At 44.1% G+C, this 22,500-nt stretch overlaps 1 protein-coding gene across 3 annotated transcripts in view; it reads left to right on the top strand.

Moving 5' to 3' along the window:
• Positions 1–22,500, top strand: part of LOC110510636 (G patch domain-containing protein 1) — a 60,343-nt gene that overhangs the window by 2,461 nt on the left and 35,382 nt on the right. For all 3 annotated transcript variants that reach the window (XM_036981675.1, XM_036981676.1, XM_036981674.1), the window contains exons 2-8: positions 2–136; positions 2,641–2,726; positions 5,483–5,643; positions 6,800–6,897; positions 7,048–7,106; positions 8,233–8,481; positions 20,897–21,047. In XM_036981675.1, the coding sequence (XP_036837570.1) occupies positions 2–136; positions 2,641–2,726; positions 5,483–5,643; positions 6,800–6,897; positions 7,048–7,106; positions 8,233–8,481; positions 20,897–21,047 (939 nt within the window). The remainder of the gene's footprint in view (position 1; positions 137–2,640; positions 2,727–5,482; positions 5,644–6,799; positions 6,898–7,047; positions 7,107–8,232; positions 8,482–20,896; positions 21,048–22,500) is intronic.

Here is a 22,500-nt window from a genome sequence, read left to right as displayed (position 1 = left end):
GATGAGCCTCTGAGGAAGCCTGTCCCGCTGCACGAGCAGACCGTGAAGGATGAGAAGGGCCGCTACCAGAGGTTCCATGGAGCCTTCACTGGGGGATTCTCTGCTGGGTACTTCAACACCGTGGGCACCAAAGAAGGTTGGTCCGCACACACACACTCATTCACTCATTCAGACACACACACAATTATTCAGACACACACACTATCTCTCTTTCTTACTCTCTCAATCACTCAGAGACGGAGGAGGCCTGTTCATGTCATCATGTGTTGTTTAACCAGCTTCTTTCTGAGAGACCTCACCATACCATATTATCACCATACCATATTATCACCATACCATATTATCACCATACCATATTATCACCATACCATATTATCACCATACCATATTATCACCATACTGAGAGACCTCACCATACCATATTATCACCATACCATATTATCACCATACCATATTATCACCATACCATATTATCACCATACCATATTATCACCATACCATATTATCACCATACCATATTATCACCATACTGAGAGACCTCACCATACCATATTATCACCATACCATATTATCACCATACCATATTATCACCATACCATATTATCACCATACCATATTATCACCATACCATATTATCACCATACCATATTATCACCATACCATATTACCACCATACCATATTATCACCATACTGAGAGACCGCACCATACCATATTACCACCATACCATATTATCACCATACCATATTATCACCATACTGAGAGACCTCACCATACCATATTATCACCATACTGAGAGACCTCACCATACCATATTATCACCATACCATATTATCACCATACCATATTATCACCATACTGAGGGACCTCACCATACCATATTATCACCATACCATATTATCACCATACTGAGGGACCTCACACCATACCATATTATCACCATACTGAGAGACCTCACCATACCATATTATCACCATACCATATTATCACCATACCATATTATCACCATACCATATTATCACCATACCATACTACCACCATACCATATTATCATCATACCATATTATCACCATACTGAGAGACCTCACCATACCATATTATCACCATACTGAGAGACCTCACCATACCATATTATCACCATACCATATTATCACCATACTGAGGGATCTCACCATACCATATTATCACCATACCATATTATAACCATACCATATTATCACCATACTGAGAGACCTCACCATACCATATTATCACCACACTGAGAGACCTCACCATACCATATTACCACCATACTGAGAGACCTCACCATACCATATTATCACCACACTGAGAGACCTCACCATACCATATTATCACCACACTGAGAGACCTCACCATACCATATTATCACCATACTGAGAGACCTCACCATACCATATTATCACCACACTGAGAGACCTCACCATACCATATTACCACCATACCATATTATCACCATACCATATTATCACCTAACCATATTATCACCATACCATATTACCACCATACAAGGGACCTCACCATACCACCAGATTCTCTAGGGGGGTGATTCTCTAGGGGGGGTGATTGTCTAGGGGGGGTGATTGTCTAGGGGGGTGATTGTCTAGGGGGGTGATTGTCTAGGGGGGTGATTGTCTAGGGGGGTGATTGTCTAGGGGGGTGATTGTCTAGGGGGGTGATTGTCTAGGGGGGTGATTGTCTAGGGGGGTGATTCTCTAGGGGGGTGATTCTCTAGGGGGGTGATTCTCTAGTGGGGTGATTGTCTTGGGGGGGTGATTGTCTTGGGGGGGTGATTCTCTAGGGGGGGTGATTCTCTAGGGGGGGTGATTCTCTAGGGGGGTGATTCTCTAGGGGGGTGATTCTCTAGGGGGGTGATTCTCTAGGGGGGTGATTGTCTTGGGGGGTGATTCTCTAGGGACGGGGGGTGATTCTCTAGGGACGTGGGGTGATTCTCTAGGGGGGGTGATTCTCTAGGGGGGGTGATTCTCTAGGGGGGTGATTCTCTAGGGGGGTGATTCTCTAGGGGGGTGATTCTCTAGGGGGGTGATTCTCCAGGGGGGTGATTCTCTAAGGGGGGTGATTCTCTAAGGGGGGTGATTCTCTAAGGGGGGTGATTCTCTAAGGGGGGTGATTCTCTAAGGGGGGTGATTGTCTAAGGGGTGTGATTCTCTAGGGGCGTGGGGTGATTCTCTAGGGGCGTGGGGTGATTCTCTAGGGGCGTGGGGTGATTCTCTAGGGGCGTGGGGTGATTCTCTAGGGGGGTGATTCTCTAGGGGGGTGATTCTCTAGGGGGGTGATGCTGTACTGTCATTTTATTGCTCTTTGATGTTCCATACATATTGCTCTCTGTATGTCGTCTGCAGAGAGACCAGAGATGGTGAGAACATGTTAAATTAAAGTGCTGAAAACAAGATGTTGGCTCGCTATTTAAGAACAAGATGGAGACCAACCTATATAATGAAAAATACCAGAGTTTGGACTAGCGCCACCTATCGCTACCTACCTGTTGGATTTCTATTCGTTTTTACAAATTAATAATTGGAGTAAAATATTGATATTATATAGTCCAACAGAAATGTTGTGATATGTGACGGTATGAATCACTACTTGTTTCCTACTGCAGGGTGGACTCCTGCAACCTTTGTTTCATCCAGACAGCAGAAAGCAGGCAGACAGAATGCCAGGCCAGAGGACTTCATGGATGAGGAGGTAGGCCTACAAGACATCTCATCTTATCAACATCAGGATACATGAAAGGACTGGTCACGCAAACTATTTCCCTTTCAACTCTAGAATCTGAAAGAGAACACATTATACATTCTAGAGAACACATTATACATTCTAGAGAACACATTATACATTCTAGAGAACACATTATACATTCTAGAGAACACATTATACATTCTAGAGAACACATTATACATTCTAGAGAACACATTATACATTCTAGAGACCACATTATACATTCTAGAGACCACATTATACATTCTAGAGAACACATGATACATTCTAGAGACCACATTATACATTCTAGAGAACACATTATACATTCTAGAGAACACATTATACATTCTAGAGAACACATTATACATTCTAGAGAACACATTATACATTCTAGAGAACACATTATACATTCTAGAGAACACATTATACATTCTAGAGAACACATTACACATTCTAGAGAACACATTACACATTCTAGAGAACACATTATACATTTTAGAGACCACATTATACATTCTAGAGAACACATTAAACATTCTAGAGAACACATTATACATTCTAGAGACCACATTATACATTCTAGAGACCACATTATACATTCTAGAGACCACATTATACATTCTAGAGAACACATTATACATTCTAGAGAACACATTATACATTCTAGAGAACACATTATACATTCTAGAGAACACATTATACATTCTAGAGACCACATTATACATTCTAGAGAACACATTATACATTCTAGAGAACACATTATACATTCTAGAGAACACATTATACATTCTAGAGAACACATTACACATTCTAGAGAACACATTACACATTCTAGAGACCACATGATACATTCTAGAGACCACATTATACATTCTAGAGAACACATTAAACATTCTAGAGAACACATTACACATTCTAGAGAACACATTACACATTCTAGAGAACACATTACACATTCTAGAGAACACATTACACATTCTAGAGAACACATTACACATTCTAGAGAACACATTACACATTCTAGAGAACACATTACACATTCTAGAGAACACATTATACATTCTAGAGAACACATACATTCTAGAGAACACATTACACATTCTAGAGAACACATTACACATTATAGAGAACACATTACACATTCTAGAGAACACATTACACATTCTAGAGACCACATTATACATTCTAGAGACCACATGATACATTCTAGAGACCACATTATACATTCTAGAGAACACATTATACATTCTAGAGAACACATTATACATTCTAGAGACCACATGATACATTCTAGAGACCACATGATACATTCTAGAGACCACATGATACATTCTAGAGACCACATGATACATTCTAGAGACCACATGATACATTCTAGAGAACACATTATACATTCTAGAGAACACATTATACATTCTAGAGAACACATTATACATTCTAGAGACCACATGATACATTCTAGAGACCACATGATACATTCTAGAGAACACATTATACATTCTAGAGAACACATTATACATTCTAGAGAACATATTATACATTCTAGAGAACACATTATACATTCTAGAGAACACATTATACATTCTAGAGAACACATTATACATTCTAGAGAACACATTATACATTCTAGAGAACACATTATACATTCTAGAGAACACATTATACATTCTAGAGAACACATTATACATTCTAGAGAACACATTATACATTCTAGAGAACACATTATACATTCTAGAGAACACATTATACATTCTAGAGAACACATTACACATTCTAGAGAACACATTATACATTCTAGAGACCACATGATACATTCTAGAGAACACATTATACATTCTAGAGAACACATTATACATTCTAGAGACCACATTATACATTCTAGAGACCACATTATACATTCTAGAGACCACATTATACATTCTAGAGAACACATTATACATTCTAGAGAACACATTATACATTCTAGAGACCACATTATACATTCTAGAGACCACATTATACATTCTAGAGACCACATTATACATTCTAGAGAACACATTATACATTCTAGAGAACACATTATACATTCTAGAGAACACATTATACATTCTAGAGAACACATTATACATTCTAGAGAACACATTATACATTCTAGAGAACACATTATACATTCTAGAGAACACATTATACATTCTAGAGAACACATTATACATTCTAGAGACCACATTATACATTCTAGAGAACACATTATACATTCTAGAGAACACATTATACATTCTAGAGACCACATTATACATTCTAGAGAACACATTATACATTCTAGAGAACACATTATACATTCTAAAGAACACATTATACATTCTAGAGAACACATTATACATTCTAGAGAACACATTATACATTCTAGAGACTGCATTATACATTCTAGAGAACGCATGATACATTCTAGAGACCGCATGATACATTCTAGAGACCGCATTACACATTCTAGAGAACACATTATACATTCTAGAGACCACATGATACATTCTAGAGACCACATTATACATTCTAGAGACCACATTATACATTCTAGAGACCACATGATACATTCTAGAGAACACATTATACATTCTAGAGAACACATTATACATTCTAGAGAACACATTATACATTCTAGAGAACACATCACAGACTAAATAAGAACTTTGTCAGCACAACAACCATTTCCCTTTGTGGACCAACATGACAACATGGGATGTGAATGCGTTCCGTCTCTTCAGGATCTGGGGGACCACGGCATCGCCCCCAGACAAATCACCACTACAGCTGACTTTGCCTCCGGCAGGAAGGATGTGATCAGGGACAAGGCCAGAGCCATCACCTCTCTTTCAGCTCCTATCCCAGGGGACACTGTCCTGGAAGACTTGGTGGCTCCAGCTAGGTAACTATCCACCGGGCTGAACAGACTTGATGTGGTCACTCTGGGCCTGTATGTCTCAAGGGCTTTTCTACAATCAGGACCTCTCTGGCAATGTAGTAATTCGTTGTGAGATCCACCGAACTACTCCTCTTGACACAGCCCCTGGTACTCAGTGAGCTAGATGGTATAACTGATTCTAGATCAGCCAAACTACTCCTCTTGACACAGACCCTGGTATTCAGTGAGCTAGATGGTATAACTGATTCTAGATCAGCAGAACTACTCTGTGACTCTTGACACAGCCCCTGGTATTCAGTGAGCTAGATGGTATAACTGATTCTAGATCAGCCAAACTACTCCTCTTGACACAGCCCCTGGTATTCAGTGAGCTAGATGGTATAACTGATTCTAGATCAGCAGAACAACTCCTCTTGACACAGCCCCTGGTATTCAGTGAGCTAGATGGTATAACTGATTCTAGATCAGCCAAACTACTCTGTGACTCTTGACACAGCCCCTGGTATTCAGGGAGCTAAATGGTATAACTGATTCTAGATCAGCCAAACTACTCTGTGACTCTTGACACAGCCCCTGGTATTCAGTGAGCTAGATGGTATAACTGATTCTAGATCAGCCGAACTACTCCTCTTGACACAGCCCTTGGTACTCAGTGAGCTAGATGGTATAACTGATTCTAGATCAGCCGAACTACTCCTCTTGACACAGCCCCTGGTATTCAGTGAGCTAGATGGTATAACTGATTCTAGATCAGCCAAACTACTCTGTGACTCTTGACACAGACCCTGGTATTCAGTGAGCTAGATGGTATAACTGATTCTAGATCAGCCAAACTACTCTGTGACTCTTGACACAGCCCCTGGTATTCAGTGAGCTAGATGGTATAACTGATTCTAGATCAGCCAAACTACTCCTCTTGACACAGCCCCTGGTACTCAGTGAGCTAGATGGTATAACTGATTCTAGATCAGCCAAACTACTCCTCTTGACACAGACCCTGGTACTCAGTGAGCTAAATGGTATAACTGATTCTAGATCAGCCGAACTACTCCTCTTGACACAGACCCTGGTACTCAGTGAGCTAAATGGTATAACTGATTCTAGATCAGCCGAACTACTCGTATATTTCTACTCAGCGGTCCTTGTTGACTCCTGGCAGGTCCTCCATGGGGGTGGAGTTACTGAGGAAGATGGGCTGGAAGGACGGCCAGGGGGTTGGGCCCAGGGTGAAGAGGAGGCTGTGTAAGCAGAGAGCAGGTGGGTTACTCCTCTGACTGTCGAAGCAGCAACGTTGGAGCCTAATACGTTGTATAGACTGATGGGACTCTACTCTCAACAAAGTACTGTTTAACCCTTTTAGCTTGTGAATTTAAATCATTCTAAAAAATTGTTATTTCTCTTTTACAGATTCTGCAACAAGGGCGTTCGGCTCGGCCTCGCCTCCCAACGGTTCATCGGAATCACAGGTAACACAGTGGTTTTGTTTTCAAATTGTGTTTGTTTGTAAATTTCCATTTTGATATAAATCGATATGTAGTTTGTTGTAGAACTACTTCCTGTCCCTGCAGTAGACTCTCAGCTTAGCAGCGATATGCAGTTTGTTGTAGAACAGTGGAACTACTTCCTGTCCCTGCAGTAGACTCTCAGCTTAGCAGCGATATGCAGTTTGTTGTAGAACAGTGGAACTACTTCCTGTCCCTGCAGTAGACTCTCTGCTTAGCAGCAATATGTAGTTTGTTGTAGAACAGTGGAACTACTTCCTGTCCCTGCAGTAGACTCTCAGCTTAGCAGCGATATGTAGTTTGTTGTAGAACTACTTCCTGTCACTGCAGTAGACTCTCAGCTTAGCAGCGATATGTAGTTTGTTGTAGAACTACTTCCTGTCCCTGCAGTAGACTCTCAGCTTAGCAGCGATATGTAGTTTGTTGTAGAACAGTGGAACTACTTCCTGTCACTGCAGTAGACTCTTAGCTTAGCAGCGATATGTAGTTTGTTGTAGAACTTCCTGTCACTGCAGTAGACTCTCAGCTTAGTAGCAATATGCAGTTTGTTGTAGAACTACTTCCTGTCACTGCAGTAGACTCTCAGCTTAGCATCAACATGCAGTTTGTGTACCTGTGATGTACCGTTCCGACACAAAATGACGGACAGTCCGATCAGCGAAGGAGCGGTTAAGGCGGGACTCCCGAGCCTCCAATGGCTGTGGATATGTAACCCGATACCCCATAGTCACCCGACGGACAGTCCGATCAGCGAAGGAGCGTTAAGGCGGGACTCCCGAGCCTCCAATGGCTGTGGATATGTAACCCGATACCCCATAGTCACCCGACGGACAGTCCGATCAGCGAAGGAGCGGTTAAGGCGGGACTCCCGAGCCTCCAATGGCTGTGGATATGTAACCCGATACCCCATAGTCACCCGAGGCAGGGAAGCGGCGCTGTCAGACAGACAGAACAAAAACGAATTACCTTGATAAAACAATTTAAATTATAACAAAAAGTCCCCTAAAATAGGCGACTTGACGTTGACCCCTCCCACCACTGCAAAGACCATGTGATTTGTTTGATTCATCCCCTTACTGTTAAACCACAGGATGAGGAGGACGGAGAGTTCCTCCCAGAGAACGTGACCTTCGCTCCCAAAGACGTGACTCCTATAGACTTCACCCCTAAAGTGGACCTGCACGGCCTGGGCTACCGGGGTCTGAACCCCCTGGCGGCCCTGAGGGGAGGTCCGGGCGCGGGACACATCAACCTGTTCACCATGGACTCAGACAGGACCAACAGCCTGTTTGGAGAGGACAGGAAGGGACACAGACGCAGAGGAGGAGTGGCAGGACAGGTTTGTATGGATACGTGTGTCTCTCGTTGTTTTGTTCAGTTGGTCAGGTCCGTGACGTGTATCCTGTTTGTTATAGTAGGGGAAATACTGTCTGACTGTTGTCAGCTCTAATAGTAGGGGAAACACTGTCTGATTTGTGTCAGCTCTAATAGTAGGGACAACACTGTCTGACTGTTGTCAGCTCTAATAGTAGGGACAACACTGTCTGACTGTTGTGTCAGCTCTAATAGTAGGGACAACACTGTCTGACTGTTGTCAGCTCTAATAGTAGGGACAACACTGTCTGACTGTTGTCAGCTCTAATAGTAGGTACAACACTGTCTGACTGTTGTGTCAGCTCTAATAGTAGGGACAACACTGTTTGACTGTTGTGTCAGCTCTAATAGTAGGGAAAACACTGTCTGACTGTTGTGTCAGCTCTAATAGTAGGGACAACACTGTCTGACTGTTGTGTCAGCTCTAATAGTAGGGACAACACTGTCTGACTGTTGTGTCAGCTCTAATAGTAGGGGAAACACTGTCTGACTGTTGTCAGCTCTAATAGTAGGGGAAACACTGTCTGACTGTTGTGTCAGCTCTAATAGTAGGGAAACACTGTCCGACTGTTGTGTCAGCTCTAATAGTAGGGACAACACTGTCCGACTGTTGTGTCAGCTCTAATAGTAGGGACAACACTGTCTGACTGTTGTGTCAGCTCTAATAGTAGGGGAAACACTGTCTGACTGTTGTGTCAGCTCTAATAGTAGGGAAAACACTGTCTGACTGTTGTGTCAGCTCTAATAGTAGGGGAAACACTGTCTGACTGTTGTGTCAGCTCTAATAGTAGGGGAAACACTGTCTGACTGTTGTGTCAGCTCTAATAGTAGGGGAAACACTGTCTGACTGTTGTGTCAGCTCTAATAGTAGGGACAACACTGTCTGACTGTTGTGTCAGCTCTAATAGTAGGGACAACACTGTCTGACTGTTGTCAGCTCTAATAGTAGGGGAAACACTGTCTGACTGTTGTGTCAGCTCTAATAGTAGGGACAACACTGCCTGACTGTTGTCAGCTCTAATAGTAGGGAAAACACTGTCTGACTGTTGTGTCAGCTCTAATAGTAGGGAAAACACTGTCTGACTGTTGTGTCAGCTCTAATAGTAGGGACAACACTGTCTTACTGTTGTCAGCTCTAATAGTAGGGACAACACTGTCTGACTGTTGTCAGCTCTAATAGTAGGGGAAACACTGTCTGACTGTTGTCAGCTCTAATAGTAGGGAAAACACTGTGACTGTTGTCAGCTCTAATAGTAGGGACAACACTGTCTGACTGTTGTGTCAGCTCTAATAGTAGGGGCAACACTGTCTGACTGTTGTGTCAGCTCTAATAGTAGGGACAACACTGTCTGACTGTTGTGTCAGCTCTAATAGTAGGGGAAACACTGTCTGACTGTTGTGTCAGCTCTAATAGTAGGGACAACACTGTCTGACTGTTGTGTCAGCTCTAATAGTAGGGGAAACACTGTCTGACTGTTGTCAGCTCTAATAGTAGGGACAACACTGTCTGACTGTTGTGTCAGCTCTAATAGTAGGGACAACACTGTCTGACTGTTGTGTCAGCTCTAATAGTAGGGGAAACACTGTCTGACTGTTGTGTCAGCTCTAATAGTAGGGAAAACACTGTGACTGTTGTCAGCTCTAATAGTAGGGACAACACTGTCTGACTGTTGTGTCAGCTCTAATAGTAGGGGAAACACTGTCTGACTGTTGTCAGCTCTAATAGTAGGGGAAACACTGTCTGACTGTTGTCAGCTCTAATAGTAGGGAAAACACGGTGACTGTTGTCAGCTCTAATAGTAGGGGAAACACTGTCTGACTGTTGTTTCAGCTCTAATAGTAGGGACAACACTGTCTGACTGTTGTGTCAGCTCTAATAGTAGGGATAACACTGTCTGACTGTTGTGTCAGCTCTAATAGTAGGGACAACACTGTCTGACTGTTGTGTCAGCTCTAATAGTAGGGAAAACTCTGTCTGACTGTTGTCAGCTCTAATAGTAGGGGAAACACTGTCTGACTGTTGTGTCAGCTCTAATAGTAGGGACAACACTGTCTGACTGTTGTGTCAGCTCTAATAGTAGGGGAAACACTGTCTGACTGTTGTCAGCTCTAATAGTAGGGGAAACACTGTCTGACTGTTGTGTCAGCTCTAATAGTAGGGACAACACTGTCTGACTGTTGTCAGCTCTAATAGTAGGGGAAACACTGTCTGACTGTTGTGTCAGCTCTAATAGTAGGGGAAACACTGTCCGACTGTTGTCAGCTCTAATAGTAGGGACAACACTGTCTGACTGTTGTGTCAGCTCTAATAGTAGGGACAACACTGTCTGACTGTTGTCAGCTCTAATAGTAGGGAAAACACTGTCTGACTGTTGTGTCAGCTCTAATAGTAGGGAAAACACTGTCTGACTGTTGTGTAAGCTCTAATAGTAGGGACAACACTGTCTTACTGTTGTCAGCTCTAATAGTAGGGACAACACTGTCTGACTGTTGTGTCAGCTCTAATAGTAGGGGAAGCACTGTCTGACTGTTGTCAGCTCTAATAGTAGGGGAAGCACTGTCTGACTGTTGTCAGCTCTAATAGTAGGGGAAACACTGTCTGACTGTTGTCAGCTCTAATAGTAGGGGAAACACTGTCTGACTGTTGTCAGCTCTAATAGTAGGGACAACACTGTCTGACTGTTGTGTCAGCTCTAATAGTAGGGACAACACTGTCTGACTGTTGTCAGCTCTAATAGTAGGGAAAACACTGTCTGACTGTTGTGTCAGCTCTAATAGTAGGGAAAACACTGTCTGACTGTTGTGTAAGCTCTAATAGTAGGGACAACACTGTCTTACTGTTGTCAGCTCTAATAGTAGGGACAACACTGTCTGACTGTTGTCAGCTCTAATAGTAGGGGAAACACTGTCTGACTGTTGTCAGCTCTAATAGTATGGGAAACACTGTCTGACTGTTGTCAGCTCTAATAGTAGGGGAAACACTGTCTGACTGTTGTGTCAGCTCTAATAGTAGGGGAAGCACTGTCTGACTGTTGTCAGCTCTAATAGTAGGGGAAGCACTGTCTGACTGTTGTCAGCTCTAATAGTAGGGGAAACACTGTCTGACTGTTGTCAGCTCTAATAGTAGGGGAAACACTGTCTGACTGTTGTGTCAGCTCTAATAGTAGGGGAAACACTGTCTGACTGTTGTGTCAGCTCTAATAGTAGGGGAAACACTGTCTGACTGTTGTGTCAGCTCTAATAGTAGGGACAACACTGTCTGACTGTTGTCAGCTCTAATAGTAGGGACAACACTGTCTGACTGTTGTCAGCTCTAATAGTAGGGACAACACTGTCTGACTTGTGTCAGCTCTAATAGTAGGGGAAACACTGTCTGACTGTTGTCAGCTCTAATAGTAGGGGAAACACTGTCTGACTGTTGTCAGCTCTAATAGTAGGGGAAACACTGTCTGACTGTTGTCAGCTCTAATAGTAGGGACAACACTGTCTGACTGTTGTCAGCTCTAATAGTAGGGACAACACTGTCTGACTTGTGTCAGCTCTAATAGTAGGGACAACACTGTCTGATTGTTGTCAGCTCTAATAGTAGGGGAAACACTGTCTGACTGTTGTGTCAGCTCTAATAGTAGGGACAACACTGTCTGACTTGTGTCAGCTCTAATAGTAGGGAAAACACTGTGACTGTTGTCAGCTCTAATAGTAGGGACAACACTGTCTGACTGTTGTGTCAGCTCTAATAGTAGGGGCAACACTGTCTGACTGTTGTGTCAGCTATAATAGTAGGGACAACACTGTCTGACTGTTGTGTCAGCTCTAATAGTAGGGACAACACTGTCTGACTGTTGTCAGCTCTAATAGTAGGGAAAACACTGTGACTGTTGTCAGCTCTAATAGTAGGGACAACACTGTCTGACTGTTGTGTCAGCTCTAATAGTAGGGACAACACTGTCTGACTGTTGTGTCAGCTCTAATAGTAGGGACAACACTGTCTGACTGTTGTGTCATCTCTAATAGTAGGGACAACACTGTCTGACTGTTGTGTCAGCTCTAATAGTAGGGACAACACTGTCTGACTGTTGTGTCAGCTCTAATAGTAGGGGAAACACTGTCTGACTGTTGTGTCAGCTCTAATAGTAGGGAAAACACTGTGACTGTTGTCAGCTCTAATAGTAGGGACAACACTGTCTGACTGTTGTGTCAGCTCTAATAGTAGGGAAACACTGTCTGACTGTTGTCAGCTCTAATAGTAGGGAAAACACGGTGACTGTTGTCAGCTCTAATAGTAGGGGAAACACTGTCTGACTGTTGTTTCAGCTCTAATAGTAGGGACAACACTGTCTGACTGTCAGCTCTAATAGTAGGGACAACACTGTCTGACTGTTGTGTCAGCTCTAATAGTAGGGATAACACTGTCTGACTGTTGTGTCAGCTCTAATAGTAGGGACAACACTGTCTGACTGTTGTGTCAGCTCTAATAGTAGGGAAAACACTGTCTGACTGTTGTCAGCTCTAATAGTAGGGGAAACACTGTCTGACTGTTGTGTCAGCTCTAATAGTAGGGACAACACTGTCTGACTGTTGTGTCAGCTCTAATAGTAGGGGCAACACTGTCTGACTGTTGTGTCAGCTCTAATAGTAGGGGAAACACTGTCCGACTGTTGTCAGCTCTAATAGTAGGGACAACACTGTCTGACTGTTGTGTCAGCTCTAATAGTAGGGACAACACTGTCTGACTGTTGTCAGCTCTAATAGTAGGGAAAACACTGTCTGACTGTTGTGTCAGCTCTAATAGTAGGGAAAACACTGTCTGACTGTTGTGTAAGCTCTAATAGTAGGGACAACACTGTCTTACTGTTGTCAGCTCTAATAGTAGGGACAACACTGTCTGACTGTTGTCAGCTCTAATAGTAGGGGAAACACTGTCTGACTGTTGTCAGCTCTAATAGTATGGGAAACACTGTCTGACTGTTGTCAGCTCTAATAGTAGGGGAAACACTGTCTGACTGTTGTGTCAGCTCTAATAGTAGGGGAAGCACTGTCTGACTGTTGTCAGCTCTAATAGTAGGGGAAACACTGTCTGACTGTCAGCTCTAATAGTAGGGGAAACACTGTCTGACTGTCAGCTCTAATAGTAGGGGAAACACTGTCTGACTATTGTGTCAGCTCTAATAGTAGGGGAAACACTGTCTGACTGTTGTGTCAGCTCGAATAGTAGGGGAAACACTGTCTGACTGTTGTATCAGCTCTAATAGTAGGGACAACACTGTCTGACTGTTGTCAGCTCTAATAGTAGGGACAACACTGTCTGACTGTTGTCAGCTCTAATAGTAGGGAAAACACTGTCTGACTGTTGTCAGCTCTAATAGTAGGGGAAACACTGTCTGACTGTTGTGTCAGCTCTAATAGTAGGGGAAACACTGTCTGACTGTTGTCAGCTCTAATAGTAGGGGAAACACTGTCTGACTGTTGTCAGCTCTAATAGTAGGGACAACACTGTCTGACTGTTGTCAGCTCTAATAGTAGGGACAACACTGTCTGACTTGTGTCAGCTCTAATAGTAGGGACAACACTGTCTGATTGTTGTCAGCTCTAATAGTAGGGGAAACACTGTCTGACTGTTGTGTCAGCTCTAATAGTAGGGAAAACACTGTCTGACTGTTGTGTCAGCTCTAATAGTAGGGACAACACTGTCTGACTTGTGTCAGCTCTAATAGTAGGGAAAACACTGTGACTGTTGTCAGCTCTAATAGTAGGGACAACACTGTCTGACTGTTGTGTCAGCTCTAATAGTAGGGGCAACACTGTCTGACTGTTGTGTCAGCTATAATAGTAGGGACAACACTGTCTGACTGTTGTGTCAGCTCTAATAGTAGGGACAACACTGTCTGACTGTTGTGTCAGCTCTAATAGTAGGGACAACACTGTCTGACTGTTGTGTCAGCTCTAATAGTAGGGACAACACTGTCTGACTGTTGTGTCAGCTCTAATAGTAGGGGAAACACTGTCTGACTGTTGTGTCAGCTCTAATAGTAGGGGAAACACTGTCTGACTGTTGTGTCAGCTCTAATAGTATGGAAAACACTGTCTGACTGTTGTGTCAGCTCTAATAGTAGGGGAAACACTGTCTGACTGTTGTCAGCTCTAATAGTAGGGGAAACACTGTCTGACTGTTGTCAGCTCTAATAGTAGGGAAAACACTGTGACTGTTGTCAGCTCTAATAGTAGGGGAAACACTGTCTGACTGTTGTTTCAGCTCTAATAGTAGGGACAACACTGTCTGACTGTCAGCTCTAATAGTAGGGACAACACTGTCTGACTGTTGTCAGCTCTAATAGTAGGGATAACACTGTCTGACTGTTGTGTCAGCTCTAATAGTAGGGACAACACTGTCTGACTGTTGTGTCAGCTCTAATAGTAAGGAAAACACTGTCTGACTGTTGTAAGCTCTAATAGTAGGGACAACACTGTCTGATTGTTGTCAGCTCTAATAGTAGGGGAAACACTGTCTGACTGTTGTGTCAGCTCTAATAGTAGGGACAACACTGTCTGACTGTTGTGTCAGCTCTAATAGTAGGGACAACACTGTCTGACTGTTGTGTCAGCTCTAATAGTAGGGGAAACACTGTCTGACTGTTGTGTCAGCTCTAATAGTAGGGGAAACACTGTCTGACTGTTGTGTCAGCTCTAATAGTAGGGAAAACACTGTCTGACTGTTGTGTCAGCTCTAATAGTAGGGGAAACACTGTCTGACTGTTGTCAGCTCTAATAGTAGGGGAAACACTGTCTGACTGTTGTCAGCTCTAATAGTAGGGAAAACACTGTGACTTGTGTCAGCTCTAATAGTAGGGGAAACACTGTCTGACTGTTGTTTCAGCTCTAATAGTAGGGACAACACTGTCTGACTGTCAGCTCTAATAGTAGGGACAACACTGTCTGACTGTTGTCAGCTCTAATAGTAGGGATAACACTGTCTGACTGTTGTGTCAGCTCTAATAGTAGGGAAAACACTGTCTGACTGTTGTGTCAGCTCTAATAGTAGGGACAACACTGTCTGACTGTTGTGTCAGCTCTAATAGTAGGGATAACACTGTCTGACTGTTGTGTCAGCTCTAATAGTAGGGATAACACTGTCTGACTGTTGTGTCAGCTCTAATAGTAGGGACAACACTGTCTGACCTTTGTGTCAGCTCTAATAGTAGGGAAAACACTGTCTGACTGTTGTGTCAGCTCTAATAGTAGGGGAAACACTGTCTGACTGTTGTGTCAGCTCTAATAGTAGGGACAACACTGTCTGACTTGTGTCAGCTCTAATAGTAGGGAAAACACTGTGACTGTTGTCAGCTCTAATAGTAGGGACAACACTGTCTGACTGTTGTGTCAGCTCTAATAGTAGGGGCAACACTGTCTGACTGTTGTGTCAGCTATAATAGTAGGGACAACACTGTCTGACTGTTGTGTCAGCTCTAATAGTAGGGACAACACTGTCTGACTGTTGTGTCAGCTCTAATAGTAGGGACAACACTGTCTGACTGTTGTGTCAGCTCTAATAGTAGGGACAACACTGTCTGACTGTTGTGTCAGCTCTAATAGTAGGGGAAACACTGTCTGACTGTTGTGTCAGCTCTAATAGTAGGGGAAACACTGTCTGACTGTTGTGTCAGCTCTAATAGTATGGAAAACACTGTCTGACTGTTGTGTCAGCTCTAATAGTAGGGGAAACACTGTCTGACTGTTGTCAGCTCTAATAGTAGGGGAAACACTGTCTGACTGTTGTCAGCTCTAATAGTAGGGAAAACACTGTGACTGTTGTCAGCTCTAATAGTAGGGGAAACACTGTCTGACTGTTGTTTCAGCTCTAATAGTAGGGACAACACTGTCTGACTGTCAGCTCTAATAGTAGGGACAACACTGTCTGACTGTTGTCAGCTCTAATAGTAGGGATAACACTGTCTGACTGTTGTGTCAGCTCTAATAGTAGGGACAACACTGTCTGACTGTTGTCAGCTCTAATAGTAAGGAAAACACTGTCTGACTGTTGTAAGCTCTAATAGTAGGGACAACACTGTCTGACTGTTGTGTCAGCTCTAATAGTAGGGACAACACTGTCTGACTTGTGTCAGCTCTAATAGTAGGGACAACACTGTCTGATTGTTGTCAGCTCTAATAGTAGGGGAAACACTGACTGTTGTCAGCTCTAATAGTAGGGACAACACTGTCTGACTGTGTCAGCTCTAATAGTCGGGACAACACTGTCTGACTGTTGTGTCAGCTCTAATAGTAGGGACAACACTGTCTGACTGTTGTGTCAGCTCTAATAGTAGGGACAACACTGTCTGACTGTTGTGTCAGCTCTAATAGTAGGGGAAACACTGTCTGACTGTTGTGTCAGCTCTAATAGTAGGGGAAACACTGTCTGACTGTTGTGTCAGCTCTAATAGTAGGGAAAACACTGTCTGACTGTTGTGTCAGCTCTAATAGTAGGGGAAACACTGTCTGACTGTTGTCAGCTCTAATAGTAGGGGAAACACTGTCTGACTGTTGTCAGCTCTAATAGTAGGGAAAACACTGTGACTTGTGTCAGCTCTAATAGTAGGGGAAACACTGTCTGACTGTTGTGTCAGCTCTAATAGTAGGGACAACACTGTCTGACTGTTGTGTCAGCTCTAATAGTAGGGGAAACACTGTCTGACTGTTGTGTCAGCTCTAATAGTAGGGGAAACACTGTCTGACTGTTGTGTCAGCTCTAATAGTAGGGACAACACTGTCTGACTGTTGTGTCAGCTCTAATAGTAGGGACAACACTGTCTGACTGTTGTGTCAGCTCTAATAGTAGGGACAACACTGTCTGACTTGTGTCAGCTCTAATAGTAGGGAAAACACTGTCTGACTGTTGTGTCAGCTCTAATAGTAGGGACAACACTGTCTGACTGTTGTGTCAGCTCTAATAGTAGGGATAACACTGTCTGACTGTTGTCAGCTCTAATAGTAGAGACAACATTGTCTGACTGTTGTGTCAGCTCTAATAGTAGGGAAAACACTGTCTGACTGTTGTCAGCTCTAATAGTAGGGACAACACTGTCCGACTGTTGTCAGCTCTAATAGTAGGGACAACATTGTCTGACTGTTGTCAGCTCTAATAGTAGGGATAACACTGTCTGACTGTTGTCAGCTCTAATAGTAGGGACAACATTGTCTGACTGTTGTCAGCTCTAATAGTAGGGACAACACTGTCTGACTGTTGTGTCAGCTCTAATAGTAGGGGCAACACTGTCTGACTGTTGTGTCAGCTATAATAGTAGGGACAACACTGTCTGACTGTTGTGTCAGCTCTAATAGTAGGGACAACACTGTCTGACTGTTGTGTCAGCTCTAATAGTAGGGGAAACACTGTCTGACTGTTGTCAGCTCTAATAGTAGGGAAAACACTGTGACTGTTGTCAGCTCTAATAGTAGGGACAACACTGTCTGACTGTTGTGTCAGCTCTAATAGTAGGGGCAACACTGTCTGACTGTTGTGTCAGCTCTAATAGTAGGGACAACACTGTCTGACTGTTGTGTCAGCTCTAATAGTAGGGACAACACTGTCTGACTGTTGTGTCATCTCTAATAGTAGGGACAACACTGTCTGACTGTTGTGTCAGCTCTAATAGTAGGGACAACACTGTCTGACTGTTGTGTCAGCTCTAATAGTAGGGGAAACACTGTCTGACTGTTGTGTCAGCTCTAATAGTAGGGAAAACACTGTGACTGTTGTCAGCTCTAATAGTAGGGACAACACTGTCTGACTGTTGTGTCAGCTCTAATAGTAGGGGAAACACTGTCCGACTGTTGTCAGCTCTAATAGTAGGGACAACACTGTCTGACTGTTGTGTCAGCTCTAATAGTAGGGACAACACTGTCTGACTGTTGTCAGCTCTAATAGTAGGGGAAACACTGTCTGACTGTTGTGTCAGCTCTAATAGTAGGGGAAGCACTGTCTGACTGTTGTCAGCTCTAATAGTAGGGGAAACACTGTCTGACTGTCAGCTCTAATAGTAGGGGAAACACTGTCTGACTGTTGTCAGCTCTAATAGTAGGGGAAACACTGTCTGACTATTGTGTCAGCTCTAATAGTAGGGGAAACACTGTCTGACTGTTGTGTCAGCTCTAATAGTAGGGGAAACACTGTCTGACTGTTGTGTCAGCTCTAATAGTAGGGACAACACTGTCTGACTGTTGTCAGCTCTAATAGTAGGGGAAACACTGTCTGACTGTTGTCAGCTCTAATAGTAGGGGAAACACTGTCTGACTGTTGTGTCAGCTCTAATAGTAGGGGAAACACTGTCTGACTGTTGTCAGCTCTAATAGTAGGGGAAACACTGTCTGACTGTTGTGTCAGCTCTAATAGTAGGGGAAACACTGTCTGACTGTTGTGTCAGCTCTAATAGTAGGGAAAACACTGTCTGACTGTTGTGTCAGCTCTAATAGTAGGGGAAACACTGTCTGACTGTTGTCAGCTCTAATAGTAGGGGAAACACTGTCTGACTGTTGTCAGCTCTAATAGTAGGGAAAACACTGTGACTGTTGTCAGCTCTAATAGTAGGGGAAACACTGTCTGACTGTTGTTTCAGCTCTAATAGTAGGGACAACACTGTCTGACTGTCAGCTCTAATAGTAGGGACAACACTGTCTGACTGTTGTCAGCTCTAATAGTAGGGATAACACTGTCTGACTGTTGTGTCAGCTCTAATAGTAGGGACAACACTGTCTGACTGTTGTGTCAGCTCTAATAGTAAGGAAAACACTCTCTGACTGTTGTCAGCTCTAATAGTAGGGACAACACTGTCTGACTGTTGTGTCAGCTCTAATAGTAGGGACAACACTGTCTGACTTGTGTCAGCTCTAATAGTAGGGACAACACTGTCTGATTGTTGTCAGCTCTAATAGTAGGGGAAACACTGACTGTTGTCAGCTCTAATAGTAGGGACAACACTGTCTGACTGTTGTGTCAGCTCTAATAGTAGGGGCAACACTGTCTGACTGTTGTGTCAGCTATAATAGTAGGGACAACACTGTCTGACTGTTGTGTCAGCTCTAATAGTAGGGACAACACTGTCTGACTGTTGTGTCAGCTCTAATAGTAGGGACAACACTGTCTGACTGTTGTGTCAGCTCTAATAGTAGGGACAACACTGTCTGACTGTTGTGTCAGCTCTAATAGTAGGGAAAACACTGTCTGACTGTTGTGTCAGCTCTAATAGTAGGGGAAACACTGTCTGACTGTTGTCAGCTCTAATAGTAGGGGAAACACTGTCTGACTGTTGTCAGCTCTAATAGTAGGGACAACACTGTCTGACTGTTGTGTCAGCTCTAATAGTAGGGAAAACACTGTCTGACTGTTGTGTCAGCTCTAATAGTAGGGGAAACACTGTCTGACTGTTGTGTCAGCTCTAATAGTAGGGACAACACTGTCTGACTGTTGTGTCAGCTCTAATAGTAGGGACAACACTGTCTGACTGTTGTGTCAGCTCTAATAGTAGGGAAAACACTGTCTGACTGTTGTGTCAGCTCTAATAGTAGGGGAAACACTGTCTGACTGTTGTGTCAGCTCTAATAGTAGGGACAACACTGTCTGACTGTTGTGTCAGCTCTAATAGTAGGGACAACACTGTCTGACTGTTGTGTCAGCTCTAATAGTAGGGGAAACACTGTCTGACTGTTGTCAGCTCTAATAGTAGGGAAAACACTGTCTGACTGTTGTGTCAGCTCTAATAGTAGGGACAACACTGTCTGACTGTTGTGTCAGCTCTAATAGTAGGGACAACACTGTCTGACTGTTGTGTCAGCTCTAATAGTAGGGACAACACTGTCTGACTGTTGTGTCAGCTCTAATAGTAGGGAAAACACTGTCTGACTGTTGTGTCAGCTCTAATAGTAGGGACAACACTGTCTGACTGTTGTGTCAGCTCTAATAGTAGGGATAACACTGTCTGACTGTTGTCAGCTCTAATAGTAGAGACAACATTGTCTGACTGTTGTGTCAGCTCTAATAGTAGGGAAAACACTGTCTGACTGTTGTCAGCTCTAATAGTAGGGACAACACTGTCCGACTGTTGTCAGCTCTAATAGTAGGGACAACATTGTCTGACTGTTGTCAGCTCTAATAGTAGGGATAACACTGTCTGACTGTTGTCAGCTCTAATAGTAGGGACAACATTGTCTGACTGTTGTCAGCTCTAATAGTAGGGACAACACTGTCTGACTGTTGTCAGCTCTAATAGTAGGGACAACACTGTCCGACTGTTGTCATCTCTCTGTATTGTTTGGTTGTTACTAGTCAGGTGCTCTGGGATACCTAGCCTGTGCTTGACCCTTGACCCTTTGACCCACCCCCCCTCCAGGGGTTTGGTGTGGGTGCGATGGAGGACGATGACGAGGACATCTACCACAGAGACATCATGTCTAACTACGACACGGTGCTGGGAGGGGAGGAGCCTGGCGACGGACTGTACGGATGGACCGCCCCCCAGCAGTACAACAGGACGAAGAAAGGTGAGGTCCACTGAGATGACAGGAGATGGAAGACTCTGGGACAGTTTCCCAGACACAGATTAAGCCTAGTCCTGAACTAAAAATATAGAATCCCTGGGGAACAGGCCCTGCCAGTTGTGTTTGTCCTGAATCTCTGGGGAACAGGCCCTGCCAGTTGTGTTTGACCTGAATCTCTGGGGAACAGGCCCTACCAGTTGTGTTTGTCCTGAATCTCTGGGGAACAGGCCCTACCAGTTGTGATTGTCCTGAATCTCTGGGGAACAGGCCCTACCAGTTGTCCTGAATCTCTGGGGAACAGGCCCTACCAGTTGTCCTGAATCTCTGGGGAACAGGCCCTACCAGTTGTCCTGAATCTCTGGGGAACAGGCCCTACCAGTTGTGTTTGTCCTGAATCCCTGGGGAACAGGCCCTACCAGTTGTCCTGAATCCCTGGGGAACAGGCCCTGACGGTTGTTTGTCCTGAATCTCTGGGGAACAGGCCCTACCAGTTGTGTTTGTCCTGAATCTCTGGGGAACAGGCCCTACCAGTTGTCCTGAATCTCTGCGGAACAGGCCCTACCAGTTGTCCTGAATCTCTGGGGAACAGGCCCTACCAGTTGTGTTTGTCCTGAATCTCTGGGGAACAGGCCCTACCAGTTGTCCTGAATCTCTGGGGAACAGGCCCTACCAGTTGTCCTGAATCTCTGGGGAACAGGCCCTACCAGTTGTCCTGAATCTCTGGGGAACAGGCCCTACCAGTTGTCCTGAATCTCTGGGGAACAGGCCCTACCAGTTGTCCTGAATCTCTGGGGAACAGGCCCTACCAGTTGTCTTGAATCTCTGGGGAACAGGCCCTACCAGTTGTGTTTGTCCTGAATCTCTGGGGAACAGGCCCTACCAGTTGTCCTGAATCTCTGCGGAACAGGCCCTACCAGTTGTCCTGAATCTCTGGGGAACAGGCCCTACCAGTTGTGTTTGTCCTGAATCTCTGGGGAACAGGCCCTACCAGTTGTCCTGAATCTCTGGGGAACAGGCCCTACCAGTTGTCCTGAATCTCTGGGGAACAGGCCCTACCAGTTGTGTTTGTCCTGAATCCCTGGGGAACAGGCCCTACCAGTTGTCCTGAATCCCTGTGGAACAGGCCCTGACGGTTGTTTGTCCTGAATCTCTGGGGAACAGGCCCTACCAGTTGTGTTTGTCCTGAATCTCTGGGGAACAGGCCCTACCAGTTGTGTTTGTCCTGAATCTCTGGGGAACAGGCCCTACCAGTTGTCCTGAATCTCTGCGGAACAGGCCCTACCAGTTGTCCTGAATCTCTGGGGAACAGGCCCTACCAGTTGTGTTTGTCCTGAATCTCTGGGGAACAGGCCCTACCAGTTGTCCTGAATCTCTGGGGAACAGGCCCTACCAGTTGTCCTGAATCTCTGGGGAACAGGCCCTACCAGTTGTCCTGAATCTCTGGGGAACAGGCCCT

The sequence above is a fragment of the Oncorhynchus mykiss genome, chromosome 6 (assembly GCF_013265735.2).
Source record: "Oncorhynchus mykiss isolate Arlee chromosome 6, USDA_OmykA_1.1, whole genome shotgun sequence".
NCBI classification, from domain to species: domain Eukaryota; kingdom Metazoa; phylum Chordata; class Actinopteri; order Salmoniformes; family Salmonidae; genus Oncorhynchus; species Oncorhynchus mykiss.
Note: the sequence above shows the minus strand (reverse complement) of the source record. Positions and strands in the feature narration are given on the sequence as shown.